Genomic DNA, 17,143 nt, shown 5'->3' on the forward strand with positions numbered 1-17,143 from the left:
CAAGCCAGTCAGAGAAGAAGGAACTGTGACTACCATGGTGATTTATCCACAAGCACAGGCAGAGCATGTAGCTGTACATCTTGCAGCAATATTTTGATCAACTTGTCAATTTGCACCTCTCTACAGATCCTCTTCAAGAACGAGAGAGTCCTGTTTAGGAAACTGAAAGTAACTGTTAGTAGGAATGTTTTTGAATTACCTGTACAGACCTCTTAGAAGTGGTAAATGAACCACCAAGAGCACTTGAATCACAGGCTGGAAATTCCTGACAGTTCTCCAAGTAAGCAGGAGAGCCAAGAGGTTTTTTTCCTTCTGTCCTGTGTGATTCAAGCATGTACCACCCTTCCGTTAGCAGAGTATCTTCACCTGCAACTTGTTGGTTATTCACGGAGGGTCAGGCTTACTGACACGGCGCAGGATTTTCTTCAATGACTGCTTCATGCAAGGGGCGTACACAGTTCGTGGAGTAGGGAATGTAAGCCGAGACTCTCCCTCCAGTCTTATCCACTGTGCTTGGGAGTCAGCACACACACCCCCACACCCCCATATAACCTGTCCCAATAGGACTTTAACCGTAGTATCAAAGTGAACAGCATCATCAGGAGACACAGTTAAGATGTTCTTCCAGAAATCAGGAGTTGTGATTTTGAGTGTATAAAGACAAAAACTGAATAAGTGCCTTCTGAGCTAAAGGAATATTAAAACCATTTAAACACAAATTTCATGGTTGTGCTTAAAAATAAGGTAAAACAAAACGCGCTATGTTTTACACAAAGCTTGATTTTGTAGGCATGCACTGTTTTATCCAGTGAGAAGAGGAAAAGCATCTTATTTGTAGACCCTGATAGCCTTGAGATCTGTGTTGCTCAGACAGGCCAAGACTAAGAAGCTTTTGAACAGCCACAAAAGTACAAGCTCAGCTTCTCAGAAATTTTAACTATGTAGATTGAAGCATGCTGTGGAGAAACTTCCTCCAGTTTGATGACATTTAAGTTCATATCTTCTCAGGATTGCATTACAAGGCAGATGCCTATATTCTGTCCATAACTTACTTTAGACAACTAAGATCTTTTTAGATCTGTTTTTTGAGGCTTTGGGTTTTTTAACCACATATCTTCTCAGTGGTCTTACAGTATTATGCAAGATCTACTTCACGTCAGAACAAGCAGTATCAGTGTTACTGAGAACAGAATTTGTGACAGTATACTTTAAATTAGAGCTGCCTTAGGCTATGTGGGAACACTGACATAATCATTTGTAATGCTAACTTCGTACAATTAAAGAAAGAATTATGAAAATGAGCCTCATGTCTGTATTTTGTGGGGAGGAGCTGGGTTTTCAACATTACTTCCTCTCAATACTACTCAGACATGCAGGTCCTGATCTTAAAATGAGTTCCAAGTGCCTTAAAACCATGTTTCTGATTCAAGGCCAATTTTTTTTCCCCATTTTTAGGAAAACTGAAACATATGAGCTTCTGAAAGAGAACCTGTTAGGTTCAGCTTCTGTAGCCTGATTGGAAGCTTATATCCATTTAAAAAAAAAAAAAAAATTACCCTTTAGCCATAGATGTGTAACTGCCAAAGAATGCCAAGCTTTGGTAAAAGCTTTGACTTTTACCTTATAGCATTTTACATTAAATGCTTCCAAGTTACAGATTGGGGGGGCTGAGGAATACCTGAGTAGTTGCTCCATAGAGAAAGTACAGGGCACTGACCCATCACACACCAAAGTAGGTCTGCAACAAACACTTTTATCAATGGAATGGAGATTTTCACTCACGTTCAAAGACTTAGATTCAAGATCAAGTACTTAATGGGGAAGAAAATTGAAGGCCTACAACTCCACTGGTTCTCTCATAGTAGCATAGGTATGTGTACAGAGAAAGATTCCTGCTATACCATCTGTAAAAAATATGTATCTCTAGGCCTAGCAGAGACAGTCTTTTCATTCACTTAAATGTAATCATGTTAATAAGAATTTCATAGTTTCCAGATTAAAAAAATTCTTATTTCTGTCAGTAATGAACAGCATATTATTGTGCTGAATACAACTGGCTACCCTCATCGTATATCCTGAAGTCCTCTGGCACTCATGCTATGTGAAAAAAATCCTCTTCAGTAAGACTCCCTACATTGCTCAGTCAAGAATCAGCTGAACAGTAATGTAAACCAAGCAATAGCTGAAGTCCACCTTTGAAATGACTGCTGTTCAGTATATGAAGTTTACTAAATTGCAGAGATGTTTTGGGGGATTGACAGCAGTGCACCAGCAGGGAAAAAAAAGGCTTTGTAATTACTACTCCTCACTGGTATGATAATAGCATAGGCAGGGTGGATCTGGTTTTACAGTGACTGACATACTTTGTAATGCCTGAACGTAAAAGACCTCCCAATTACAGAAATGAGATAAACTCATCATTTTTTTATTATGCCTTCATGTGTCTTCTCCTAGCATCACATGCATTTCATCTGAGCTTTTAGTCCAAGAAAATCTGTAGGTTTCTTTTTTTATTGCACAAATTTACTGTCTTCAGTGACAAATAGTTACATAGCTATACACTATACAGAAAAAGAACGTCTAAATAGGACTCTGAACAAACTTGAGTCACTGTTTTCCAAAATATCGTATCTTGGAAACAAGTATCCTCTCCTCATCACAGGCCTGAGGTTTGCAAGCACAGATATAAGCTAATCAGCCAGAAGGCCTTCAGTCTATCCAAGCTTTAAAAAGATAAAGGGGAAAGGCAGAGATATGAAAGGGAATCTAAGCACTGATCCCTGTAAATCCATCTGAAAATAACAACTTTTTGGCATATGTCAGAACAAACTTTGCTAGGGAAAAACTATGGCACTTCCAAGTGATTCCTAATATTGGATTTTTCGGATTCTGAGGTGTCCTCCCTGGGAGGGAGGATTTTCCTTGCTCGCGCAACCTGAGTCTGCCCAAGCCCAATTGCTGGGCAGACGGAGATGGGTGCCTTGTTAGGCTTTGCTGTGGACCACTGCGGCACCCTCCTGCCTCTGTTAGGACTAAAAGCAATTTAATCTACCTGTCTAGACAAGGCTTTGCTCTGGTCTGATCCCTCTCTTTGGTGTTGCTTGTGACATCCAGAAATTTGACAAGGAAAGCAATTATTGATCAGTCTGAGGTGTGTTTTGCTGTGATAATTGTCTAAGCATGACTGAGTGATGCCCCTATAGATAGGTGCTTACTTATTTCCTGATGCATGTCGTCCTCAGAGCGACAGAAACATTGATAAGGAAGAGGACAAAATTACTAACTTTGATGGAATTTGTGCTGCAACATCTGCCGCTTGTCAACATGGGAGGCAGAAGCAGTGATTTATTAGCAGTAAAAAAGGAAAGCCAATGAAACTCTCTGTCTTATTCTTCCCCTAAACTATTTTCTGACTATGAATGCCCAGTAAGTTCCCATGAAGAGATAGTACTGCCCCATTATCTGTATATTTTTACTTTGCTTACATTATAACTTACCACGTACATGATAACACATTATTTACTTTAAGACTTCAAGTAACTTCTGCCTATTAAGGAACCTGGCCGATAAAGTCACTGAGTGGAAGGGTGAAAATCTATGGACGGGTCAAACTGTGGTCATTTAGATTTTTTTTCTCTTGTCCAGAACCTAAATATTTTCAGGGTATTGAACAGAATGTAAATGAATGCAAAGATATTTGGTGACATTTCCTATTCCCTGAATCCATACCACAGACCTGTAATTTTCCCCCCATTGTTTTAATGAGAGTAATTTTGTTTGGATCAATCCTTTCTTTCGGGCTCAGCTCTGCATGGGCACTCTGCAGAATACTGGCTTCCACATCAAGAGGAGCTCTGAGAAGAATTAGCCTCCAGAAAGCCAAAATTACATCAAAGCACTTTCCCAGAACATGGTGGCATGTACAGAGTCGGGGTACTGCTGCCCGCAGGAGGAAGATGCACACCTTCTCTTTTACAGCTCTTGAGCCCTGAAAAACAAAGGTTCTTTGAGGATCACAGCCATACCACAGGGGCACAGAAAAGCGACGCGGTTCGGGAATCAGTGCTCTTCCCTTCAGTGCATATGCATGGTAAATAGACGGGCATAATCTGCTCAACAAAAAGGTGTAGCTCTTGCAATATTTCTACCATCAGAACGCAAAACATACCACCCCCAAAAGACAAAACCTCAAACCCATAGATCCCTTGGTTTAACTGGAATGCTAAGAAAAGCGAAAGTGTTAGAAATAAGAAGAAGCGATCATAACAGCACAATGCTTTTAAACAGAAATTAGTCATCTGTCTGCCTATCTGTAATTTAAAGAATGAAGATATGTCTATGTCAATCGAGTTTTTTTTTCCCCAGAGGACATAGTTTAATCAAGCTTCACTACCTTAGTAACCTTCTGTAAATGGTGAGGCATGACTGACATCAGAGTAGAACTGAAAAACAGAAGATATTTAGGTTCAAATCTGGATGTAAAGATGTCAATCTCACTAATGCAAGTTAGTGTGAGTATATATATTGATTTAAATTGAGCATTTTCTACTTTCTGTGCAAGCAAGGAGCAGGTCAGAAGTTGAAAGCAGAAAAGCAAAGTAAATGCCTGAAGGAGGTCTCATTCCACGCTTTGGGTCTCATTCTGATCCTGTCAACATTCCATCAGCATAACTCCATCAATTAGATTTACATTACCGTTTTGATGGAAATTAAAATGCTTTAGTAAAGCTTTCTTCAGACACTATTTTGTCTGAAAACCTTTAGACTTCCTTTCTTTTCCTGTCTTTTTCCTTCTCCTGTTTTTAAACAATAAAGCATCAATAAGACATCAGGTTATTTGCAGGTCTTGGAATATTTTCACCTTACACAATAGCACACTGGTTGGAATCTGCTTCTGTATTCTGATTCATCAGCTACTTCCATCATAATAAATAACATGAGGGTAGGAAAGAATAAAGCGGTTTTTTTCTTTTTGTGCCACATGCAATTACATCTCTTTTAAGTGGTCCAATAATTGCATTTTAAATGGCACTTGTTTATTATTCTCTTTTTGCTATATCCAAATTGATTTTTATTGTTTTACTAAATAGTTACTAAAGCCCTGTGAAGGAGAAAAAACCCACACACACTTTCAAGCAAACAATTAAAGTCTGTACGTTAATCTGTACCTTTAAATAAACAGCAATAATTAATGGGAGTTTGGCACCTTGCTGAATTGTACAGTGACAGGGATTAAACACTGGCACTGCAAAATGCCAGTTTTCAGCTTGTGCATTTGTAGACCCTTCAGAGCCATGAACTGACATTTGCAATCTTTGTCAGTCAAAAAAAAATGGCAAATTCAGTTAAATTTAGTTCTGCCATTCAAATGGAATGAAGGTCGTCACCTGCCCCTTTTGTGATTTGATTATCCAGGGACTGAGTTTATTTTCGTGAAGAAAGACACAACAAAAGGGCCCAATTCTGCAACTATTGCCCCATGTCAGCAGCTCGATTGGCTTAAATTATTCATCATTAACTGACTTAGCTATTACTGTTTATTTAAGAGTACAGATTAATATATAGTCCTGAACTGTTTGCTTAAGAGCTTTTCCTTTCCTCGAGCCTTCATGACCATCCTGAAAAACAATTAAATTGAAATTATAAAAATGAGTATATTAAATATATTAAATATCATTTATAATTCAATTACCTGGCTTTTTGAAATGCTGTAGTTATGTACGGTTTACATTACCAAAAATCTTTCCATTGACTTCATTTGAACTACTCACATAAATAAAGACTGCAGGTTCAATCCCTACACCCAAGAAGAGAAGGAAACTCTGAAGCAAGCTCCTGAAAACCAAACCATTAGTTGTATAAAGTCTGGACAAAAGCAGCATGCTTGTAAGGAGAAACATGACTGTAAGGATGTGCAGAAAACATGGGCTCCACAACTCTCTCCGTATGCTGCTCCCACCTTTGTGGTATTCTTGTCTTCAGACTCCCTGAAGTTTTGGGGGTTAGGAGTGCAGCAGATGATAAGCATCACTTTTTGGCCCAGTACTTCATGTAAGAAGTGGATTTCCTGAGGTTACCGTGGGACTGAAGTGTGGCAGAAGCCCGAGGCAAGGACAGAGCAACGCCAGTGCTAGTTTGAGTCGAGCAAATGCCTGTCTGCCCTGTGGAGGTGGACTACTTCATGGATTAAATACTATCTGTAACAGGAGGAGTCCTCGCTTCTCACCTGCCACACTGAACTCCAAACTCCTTCTCTTTCCGGGGACAACAACATCAGGAACACCCTGAAAGATTTCAGCAGAACCGGCAATTTGGCCTTGAATATGTCCTACTGGAGATGGGACCAAGGCTGTATTTGCTAATGATTTAAGCAACATTTAAGAAACAAGGCCTCCAGGGATAATGCTAAGGATTGCTAAATAGCTAGCACATAACCTGCTATTTGAACACACAAGCAGATGTTTGTAACGCATTTTCTCACCACGCGGGACTGAAGGGGACATGCTATAGGTGCACCATAGGTGAGGTGCCAGTGTTGCAGTGCGATGGCATGAAGTGAAAGAGCTCATTCATTAGCATATGAATCAGCCCTCCGTAGAAAGTGGTAGAACTGCAGGAGAGGAAAAGCCATTTTGCTTTAATAATAACAGCCTGTAAGAGGCAATCCCAGGTACAAAATGATCAAGTGACCAGAGCCAGTTCAGTGAAGAATGATAGCATTTTATGCTCAGCACTTCAAGATTAAAGTCTTTAGTTAGCTAAGCATAATGTGAATCAGTTTCATGTATAATGTATTGTGTGAGCCTGTAGCCAGTATGATACAATGTAAGCAATTCCATTTAGTGCAATTTGACTATAGCTAGTACAGAATAATTGGAGTCAGTTTCTAGCATGCTAGAATTTGAGTCAAATACGATATGGAAAAGAATTTGATACATAATAATATGGAGGCGAAGATAACAAGCAATGATGTGGATGAATAGTTAATATGCTATAATACAGAAGTCATTTTAATAGGCTATGATGTGATTAGGAGTCCAGTGTTCTTATATGCAGACAAAAGCCTAATACATCACGGTAAAGAAAGGAGACTATTAAGGAGCAGTATAAATAATGGTACATAGCTGCATTTGAGGAGAGCGTAACATCAAATACGGCAGTTTTCTCAAATATAAGAGTGAGCGAATAAACATTTACTGGAGGATAAAACATGGCTACTCAAGTGAACATGGGAACTGTTTCGGAGCAGGTCCTCACTCACGTTTCAGGTGCAGCGCAACACCGCACTGGGCGATTCCAGCTCCCGCGCAGGAACTCAGCCCTTTCTATTCATTTTCTCCCATTATTAGAAGCAATTGTGACAGTTCTAGCCCCTTCGGTACTCCGGGCCTCAATTTTACAATCTGTTCTGCAAATACTACGGTCTGAAGACCTGCCTCTTCTGTGAGGTTAATAATGCATGATTAAAGAACTACAGCATTTTAAAGCAAGCACATAAACATTAACATGACAGGTCTGCACGTAAACATCTTTGGCTTTTTAAAATAACTTCAGAAAACAGCAAAAATATGCTATTATTGTGACTTGTGGCCGGGCTGGGTTTAAATCGAACAGCCACCATCGTCCCGCTCATTGAAATTTTACTTTTTTTTTTTCTCTTCCTAACTCTTCATGAGGCTAACCCTGTGTACATGAGAAGAGTTCATTTATGAGCATGTGCTAATCAGTTCTGACTACAAGTTAAAGTCATCCCTGAGCAAACAGAAAACTATTCAGCTTAGCAATAAAGTTAAATAATTATTACCAGGCTATGTGATGTGACTACAATGTGACATTGAAATGACTATGGTGTGATTAGAATAAGAATGTTATATGTCTGTGATGTTACTAGAATGAGGCTATAAAACGTCTGTGATGCCATACTGCTGTGATATGACTAGTGTCAGGAAAAATGTGTGCATTATTAACGCATACATAAACAAGCCGTATTTCAGAAGCAGACTGCATTACGCAGAATGCTAGTAGTTCTAATTATCTTCTTTATTAATGGCTGTTCTGCTTTGTATTTTAAAAGACGAAAGAACTGCATACTTAATTCATTCACAGAATTCTTTTTCTAAGTGGTTTGGCAGTAAGGTTGCTCCTTCATGTCACTTGCTTGACTTTCAATGCTGGGGCTCTAGCCATCCTTTCTGTATTACATAATGAAGGTTTTTCTTGAACTATTATTAGATTCAGTTCCGTTTGCTACCATTACTCGATGTCATCAAAACCAGGATCAATTTTTTTCCGTGTGTATCTGTAACAGGAGTCTCTTGGACACAAATACAAAGCACAGCAAAACTAAAGAGTGTTTAATCTTTACAGATCATGGGATTACAGGATGTGCAGTGCTCACATACAGCATCTGCATCCCTATGACTAGCAAGGATATGTACATTTATCAGTATGTACCACACAATACCAAGCCATGCAAATTACTGACCTCTGACAGATACAAGCAGCTTCCACCATTAGTTAACACTGTGTCATATGTGCAGACGCATATGGGAGTCTAAAGGTAGGAGCCTGCATCTGAAAACATAAAATCTTCCAAGGTAGGAACTCGGACCTTTGGCTGGCCAACACTATCAACTGAAAATGTGTGAATTACCTAGATACAGTACCGTGTACAGAAACAGTCAAACATTATCTTTGGGTTTTGTGTGCATATATATTTGAAAGGCTTAACCAGAAACAGCAGCCAGTGTGGCCACGTCCCTGGGCGTGCTAAATTGGATAGGTACTGTGTCATACGGCTCGCAAGTTCAAGCTAAGAAAAGCTAGCAATAAAAGCACAGTCAAACGAAGGTTCATTCATGCTTCAGAAAACGTTGAAAAAGGCAATACATTTAACGCACTATATATAATGCACTATAATCATCTTCTTGTCACACTTTTGAGGTCACTCATATTGTAATACATCGGCATTTTATTACGCTGTCTTCCAGGCATGTGATGCTTCTTGCGGCTAGCCGGATAATTTACCTGTGTCATTTACGGGGAAGGCGAAATGATCGCTTTTATTATTTATCAAACCACAGAGGGGAATGTTTTCCAGCTCAATGTTTAAGCAGACAAAACCCAAACCCGCCGAGCAGCTCTCTCCCTCCTTCGGCAAGCATCTCGGCTGACCCTTCGGGAAGGGGAAGGAGAAAGGTGTGCAGGCGTAAATGGGAGCCGAGACGGGGCTGGAGTCAGAGCGGCGTGAATTATAGATGAAAAGGCATGTATTAAATATAAAGTCCAACCGCGCGGAGGAGGGCCAGGGCAGGGGGTTTCCCGCGGCGCTGCGCGGCGCCGGCCCCGCGGCGGGCGGCGGAAACTGCGCGGCCGCCAGCGCTCCGCGCCGGACCCGCAACCGCACGGCGGGCGGCCGCGCTTCCCGCTCCCCGCTCCCCCGCGCAGGGGCGGGGGCGGGGGGGGGCGAGCTCGGAGGCACCCCCCCCCCAAAAAAAACCACCACCCCCCCAAAAAAAAACCCAAACACGCCACCGCCAGCCCAAACCCACCTCCAACCCTGGGTTTCCCGGATTACCGCGGGGCTACTCGCAAGCCCGCCTCCGCGCCCACCGCCCCGGCCCCGACCCCGGCTGCGCTCCCCCCCTGCGCACCCCAGGGCGACCGCGGAGCGCCCCCCCCCCCCCCCCCCCGCGCCGCGCCTTCCTCCGCGACGGCGGCCGACCCCCCCCCCCCCCCGCCCGGCGCCGGCGCGGAGCGGCCCCGCGCCTCCCGCCGAGCCCTCTTGCGCGCGGCGCGGAGCCGCTGCGCCGGCCGCCCGCCCCCGCCGGCCGGGCGAGCCGGGGAGCGACGTGCCCGGCGGCCAATGCCAGGGCCGAGCTCCGCCATCCACCGCCCCCGCCGGCACGGGCCAATGCGGTGCGGCGGGAGGGGGGGCTTCGCGCCGCTCACACCCTCCCTCTGGGCTTATTGAGAGTTATATCAAGAATTTCAGTTCAGAGAGAGAGAAGGAGAGAGCGTGTGCGAGGGAGAGAGGCTGGGAGGGAGGGAGGAGGGAGGGGGAGAGAGAGAGAGAGAGAGAGAGAGCGAGCGCCGTCGCTTCCTCCCGTCACTAAAGCAATAACCTATTAGGATTTTTTTTATTTTAATTTTTTTTTTTTTTTGGTGGGCAACTATCACCCCAGAGGTAAAGAGGGAGAGAGAAGCACCGCCAGACCAACTCTTGTCATTTCCAGTAAGAAGTTGCAGACTTCATGTAGCTGGCTCTGCTCTGCCGAGGGAGGGATGGAAATCGTGTGCAGTGCAGAGTGGAAAATACCCCCGGTCTAAAGAAGTGCACCGGATTTTTGCTTGCTGTTTGTTTGGGTTGTTGCGTGCACGTTAAACGCCCGAAGGATCGCCGCTCAATAGAAATGAAACGTGGAGAGGATGACTAACGACAGAACTGTGAATTTGTTCCCTGGAGTTGCTAATTTGCCACCCCGAAGCAACACATATCTCAAGGAGGACGCGTTTGGCTGCTGCTGATTTCTCCAAAACTGGTGGTTTACCAGATGCATTGTGCTGTATCTGCTGGAACAGATCATTGCTTAGCTGCAGCAGATCGTCAAAGGTAGACAGCCAACGTAAGTGCAAAGTTACCCATACACTGTGATGCATTTCATTTAAAGGGGGAAAAAAAAAAAAAGCCAACGCGCAGTGTATTTCTCTAGGGAAAGAATCAGTGTTTCGGATTCAGTTGCTGTTGGTGGCAAAGGCTCACCTACTCGCTGTCTCTGCATCCCTACCTGCATCACTCTGCTGGAAGTAATCACGGGCATCAGCTATCGTGCAGCTTAATGCAGATAAGATTAGTGCTTAGGGGCTGCCCGGTTCCGCCAAACTGGAGGTGCCGGCAGCCTTGCACCCGGATAATTCGCCGTTAGCAGAACATGCAAACAGAAGTCTGTCTGTAGCTTGCCTTTTTTTTTTTGTCACCTGCATTATTAGTCTGCAGTATTTATGTGTGGCAGCTGCTAATAACATCCTGAAGGGAGATCAGTGTCAATGGGGAAAGGCTGCACCTTTTTCCTCCTCTCGTCATCAGAAAATAGATTCCCCCCCCCCCCCAATCTGTAAACATGCGGGCTGCTCCTAAGTTGCATTTGGAATTTCCAGCCTCCTGATTTAGACTGTGTTTAAAAACAAAGAAAGAAAGTTTAAGGTTATTAAACAGAAGGAGAAGTATCCAACATCTGGACAGGAAACATTGAGCTGAGAGTGTAAGAAACTGTAAGTCCTGTTATTGTCTCCTCAGTTAACAGGGATGTGAAGTAGCCAGTGACGACTGCTGCAGCAGCAGCATGTCCGGGTGGTTATTTCCCAGTACCAAAGCTGTGGAGGGGGATGCGAGGCACAAGGAGCAGAGAAAAAGCTGGTTTGCAAGAGCTAAAAAAAATACGTGTGGAAGCAAACAACAAATTGCATTTGGCAGCTGACATAGCAGTTAGAATCCAGAAGTAGTGCGGGAAGATTTTTTACTTGCACCAAATGACTGGGTGGAGGAGGGTAGCGGGGTAATGCACGTTATGGATTACACGGTGTACCACGAAATTATTCAGAAAGTACGTGTTGAAAACGGTAGCTACCCTTAATCCTGCAAGTAGTTATTTCCATTCTCGCTCTGTGCAAATGCAGCCGGTGGGATATTGGTGCATTTGTCCAGAGGGATTGCTTGTAAAGGGAGCAGTGGGAAAACGTACTGCTGCAAGCGTGCATTGCAAAAACAGGTAGTAGTTGGCGATTGTGGATTTGTCATGCCTAAAAAACCAATAATGCTGTTCTGTGTGGTTGTGTTGACAGTGCTGTCTCCAAATAAGAAATGAGATGTAATGCATCCTGCAGTCCATGCATGCCTCCTCTTGCAAATCGCACATCATTCCTCTCTGGAAACCTTTAAGTCCTAAAATCCGGGAAAAGAGAATAAAAACATTATCATGGACCTGAGGGATTTTTACCTGTTGGCCGCTTTGATTGCCTGTTTAAGGCTGGATTCTGCTGTAGCTCAAGAACTTATTTACACTATTAGAGAGGAGCTGCCTGAAAACGTACCCATAGGGAACATACCAAAGGACCTGAACATTTCTCACATCAACGCTGCCACGGGGACCAGTGCCAGCCTTGTCTACAGACTGGTGTCTAAAGCAGGGGATGCCCCTCTGGTCAAAGTGTCCAGTAACACCGGGGAAATCTTTACGACATCTAACAGAATAGACAGAGAAAAACTCTGTGCTGGAGCTTCCTATGCAGAAGAAAACGAGTGTTTCTTTGAACTCGAAGTGGTGATTCTCCCCAATGACTTTTTTAGGCTGATCAAAATAAAAATCATTGTAAAGGATACTAATGACAATGCACCCATGTTTCCATCCCCTGTCATCAATATCTCCATCCCAGAAAACACTCTGATCAACAGTCGCTTTCCAATCCCATCAGCAACAGATCCCGACACAGGTTTCAACGGTGTGCAGCACTACGAGTTGTTAAACGGGCAGAGTGTCTTTGGACTGGATATTGTAGAAACTCCTGAAGGAGAGAAATGGCCTCAGCTGATCGTGCAGCAGAACTTGGACAGAGAGCAAAAGGACACCTACGTGATGAAAATCAAGGTGGAGGATGGAGGTACCCCCCAGAAATCCAGCACAGCCATCCTGCAAGTCACAGTAAGTGATGTCAATGATAACAGGCCAGTGTTTAAAGAGAGTCAAGTAGAGGTTCATATACCAGAGAATGCCCCTGTAGGCACTTCTGTAATTCAGCTTCATGCTACAGATGCAGATATAGGAAGCAATGCAGAAATCAGATACATTTTTGGTGCCCAGGTCGCCCCTGCAACGAAAAGATTTTTTGCTTTAAACAACACCACAGGGCTGATTACAGTTCAGAGGTCCTTAGATCGAGAAGAGACTGCTATTCACAAAGTGACGGTGCTGGCTAGTGATGGTAGCTCTACACCGGCCCGGGCAACCGTTACCATCAATGTCACTGATGTAAACGATAACCCTCCTAACATAGACCTCAGGTACATAATAAGTCCCATCAATGGCACAGTGTACTTATCTGAGAAAGATCCCATCAATACAAAGATTGCCCTAATTACGGTTTCAGATAAGGACACTGATGTGAATGGCAAAGTGATCTGTTTCATTGAGAGAGAGGTCCCCTTCCACTTGAAGGCCGTTTACGACAACCAGTATTTGTTAGAGACCTCTTCCCTGTTGGACTATGAAGGCACCAAAGAATTCAGCTTTAAAATTGTTGCTTCTGATTCTGGCAAGCCCAGTTTGAACCAGACTGCCCTGGTAAGAGTTAAACTGGAGGATGAAAATGACAACCCTCCGATTTTCAGCCAGCCTGTAATTGAGCTGTCAGTTTCTGAAAACAACCGGCGTGGTCTATACTTAACAACTATTAGTGCCACAGATGAAGACAGTGGGAAAAATGCAGACATTGTTTATCAGCTCGGCCCTAATGCCTCCTTTTTCGATCTGGATCGAAAGACAGGAGTTTTGACAGCCTCCAGAGTTTTTGACAGAGAAGAGCAGGAACGTTTCATTTTCACTGTTACAGCCCGAGACAATGGCACCCCTCCTTTGCAGAGTCAAGCAGCTGTAATTGTTACTGTGTTGGACGAAAATGACAACAGTCCCAAATTTACTCATAATCACTTCCAGTTTTTCGTATCGGAGAACTTACCAAAGTATAGCACGGTGGGGGTGATCACGGTGACCGATGCGGATGCTGGGGAAAATAAAGCTGTGACCCTTTCCATCCTGAACGACAATGAAAACTTTGTGCTGGATCCGTACTCTGGAGTTATAAAGTCCAATGTTTCTTTTGATCGAGAACAGCAGAGCTCCTACACCTTTGATGTTAAGGCAGTGGATGGAGGGCAACCTCCTCGCTCTTCTACAGCAAAAGTAACCATAAACGTCATGGATGTTAATGATAACAGCCCTGTTGTCATCTACCCACCTTCTAATACTTCTTTTAAGCTAGTGCCACTCTCGGCAATTCCAGGATCGGTGGTAGCCGAAGTCTTTGCTGTGGATATAGACACTGGCATGAATGCCGAGCTTAAGTACACAATTGTAAGCGGAAATAACAAGGGTTTGTTTCGGATTGATCCGGTGACAGGTAATATCACTCTGGAAGAAAAACCAACTCCTAATGATGTGGGGCTGCATCGCTTAGTTGTCAACATAAGTGATTTGGGTTATCCCAAATCCCTGCATACTCTCGTGCTTGTATTTTTGTATGTAAATGATACTGCTGGAAATGCCTCTTATATTTATGACTTGATACGCAGGACTATGGAAACGCCTTTGGACCGGAACATAGGGGACAGTAGCCAGCCCTACCAAAACGAGGACTATCTCACGATCATGATCGCCATTGTGGCGGGTGCCATGGTTGTCATAGTGGTGATATTTGTCACGGTTCTCGTTCGCTGTCGACACGCATCCAGATTCAAAGCCGCCCAGAGGAGCAAGCAAGGTGCTGAGTGGATGTCTCCCAATCAGGAGAACAAGCAAAACAAGAAAAAGAAAAGGAAGAAAAGGAAATCTCCGAAGAGCTCTCTTTTGAATTTTGTGACCATTGAGGAGTCCAAACCTGATGATGCAGTTCATGAACCTATCAATGGGACAATAAGCCTTCCAGCAGAGCTGGAGGAGCAAAGTATAGGAAGATTTGATTGGGGCACAGCACCACCAACAACCTTTAAGCCTAACAGTCCTGACCTTGCCAAGCATTACAAATCTGCCTCTCCGCAGTCTGCTTTTCATCTCAAACCTGACACTCCAGTTTCAGTGAAAAAGCACCACGTGATTCAGGAACTCCCGTTGGACAACACCTTTGTTGGTGGTTGTGACACCCTTTCCAAACGCTCTTCCACTAGTTCAGATCACTTCAGTGCCTCAGAGTGCAGTTCCCAAGGAGGCTTCAAGACAAAGGGCCCCTTACACACCAGACAGGTAAACGAGCACTTTTACTGGTCTATAAGTACTGCATACAAGTGCCCGATCAACCAGTATTAAAAGTGCCACTATGTTGTGGGTTTTTTTTGTTTCAGTCTAATTTAATTTAGTTACATTACGGGGGGAACAAAAAAAAACAAAACAAAAACAAACAAAACCCAAAACTTGACCCCTCTATCATTTACCTGGGGCTTAACCATGCATTTGTAAAATGCCTCTGATACTTTGAGCTTTGAAGAATACTGATTGTTAAAGGACTGTTATGCATCTGTGCATCTGCACATACATGTGCATAAACAAAACTGAAAAAAAACCACCAAAAGACTTTTTTTTTTCTCCCCAGTATTTGAGTGTCCAAATGTAAAAGTTATTGAAGAAGAAAAACTGTTTCCTTATATGCTAAATTTCAGTCAGAAAACTTGACTGTTTCAAGATTGAAGGGATATGTACATTCAGTTTCAAATTGCAAAGTGAGTTGGCTTGAGTTTCTTTTACAGTTCAAGGTGATTTAGAACCTTGCTAAGTTAGTGTTCCTGAAGGGGTTAATTTTTTACCCTAAGAAAGACGGCCAAATTTCCAAGCTACTTCATCTGTGAAGCACGTGGTTTGTTGGTAGGATGTAACTAAGCCATACGGAAGTCTTCCTCTGTTTTGCGTTCAAAACGATTTTGTTGTAATAGATGAAAGTTGGTATTGCAGAGACAGTTTGTTGCGTATGTTAAAAAATGGCCAAAGCATACTTTTGAAAGGAATGCGTTCTCTGAATACATCTGAATTATGCAGGAAAAAGAAGTCAGCCCATTGTAAATATTTTCTCATCTTAGTAATGCATAAGTGATCTGTCATAACTCATTTTAAACTGTGAAATACGCCATATGAGGAGGGATTAGGAGGCTGAGAAACTCATATTTCAACCAAATCCAGCATTAGTTTTTCTTAGGTCTAATAATTCCTTGCTAATAAAGATTTAAATGCGGCGCTGTCTTAATTTATTTTAGGGGGGCTTGCCTCTCGCCACGGGCGGAGCGGGGCGGGCCGGCCTGTAGATGGCACCAAGGTACCGCGTCGCTTACGCTGGCCCGGCGCCAGCCCTGCGGTAGCTGGGGAAGGGGGGGGGGCAGGATCAAGCTGATATTACAGCCAAAGAACCTTTTATTTAATGATAGTTGCACTGGAGTGGTCAGTAGTTAAGTTTCCGTGCGTTGCGAGGCAGCTTCCTTGGCGCTTCGCTTTCGCCGCACCGACGTCGTAGGCGTTAAGGGTCGCGTTCGCGTTCCTGCTGGCGCCGTGCTCTCCAAGTGATGGTGGTTTGTCTGAATTTATTAGGGATGTGAATCCTAGAGAATCAAGTGAGACACATTTAGGCTTGTCTTTGCAAAAAGATTTTGACAGTAGCCAAGTTTAGGATAAAGTCATCCTCTTGCTGTTGCATTAGCCTTATCTGAGATGAATGTGACGTTCCCAGAACTGTGTCTTGACTTTGGGTGTCTGTAAGGTGTCACGCTAACAAGATGCCAAGAATAAAACAAGCACTTGTGAGGCAGTTCTGCTAAAGTAACTGCTCTAAAACAACTCGTCCTTACAACGAGACACTGAAAAACTTCGCAGAAGATTCTCACAAAACCTTAACCTTTCTAATGACTTTAAAGAAGGGTATGCTCCCAGAGCCGTCGTCAGGCTGTTACACAGCACTGTACACGTACTGTCAGCATAAGTTAAAAAAAGAACCAATTTAAAAAAAACCCAACAAATTTATAGGAGAGCTCTGCGTAATCTGTGGTTACTCAGCTGAAGTTTTCTCCCCAGTTTTAGTTACCACATGTAACACCCCCAACCCACACATCCCTTTTCTGTTCTGAGATGTTGTTAATTTAGTTTAAATTAGCTTTCCAAACTCTGATAGGAAACTCAGACTTAATCCCCCACAGCATCTAGAGCCAGTTGAGACCCAAAAAATGATTTACCTGACAGAATGTATAAGCTCTGCACAGTGAAATTGAATATGAGGGGAAAAAAAAACCCACCCCCCAAAAAAACTACTGGCAGTATTTTCAGTCACCTGTGTTCATTATATTAAATACATTGGTTTCAGTTTAATAATAATATCAGTCATTATACCTGTATATGGA

The 17,143-nt window shown here is 43.2% G+C and overlaps 1 protein-coding gene across 5 annotated transcripts in view; it reads left to right on the plus strand.

The window, feature by feature from the left end:
* Window positions 1-10,119: 10,119 nt before the first annotated feature.
* PCDH9 (protocadherin 9) overlaps window positions 10,120-17,143 on the plus strand; it is a 702,824-nt gene continuing 695,800 nt past the window's right edge. For all 5 annotated transcript variants that reach the window (XM_052786010.1, XM_052786012.1, XM_052786011.1 and 2 more), the window contains exons 1-2: window positions 10,120-10,625; window positions 11,842-15,011. In XM_052786010.1, coding sequence (XP_052641970.1) covers window positions 11,976-15,011 — 3,036 coding nt within the window. In that variant the 5' untranslated portion in view covers window positions 10,120-10,625; window positions 11,842-11,975. The remainder of the gene's footprint in view (window positions 10,626-11,841; window positions 15,012-17,143) is intronic.

Source organism: Harpia harpyja, chromosome 4 (assembly GCF_026419915.1).
Source record: "Harpia harpyja isolate bHarHar1 chromosome 4, bHarHar1 primary haplotype, whole genome shotgun sequence".
Taxonomy (NCBI): Eukaryota; Metazoa; Chordata; class Aves; order Accipitriformes; family Accipitridae; genus Harpia; species Harpia harpyja.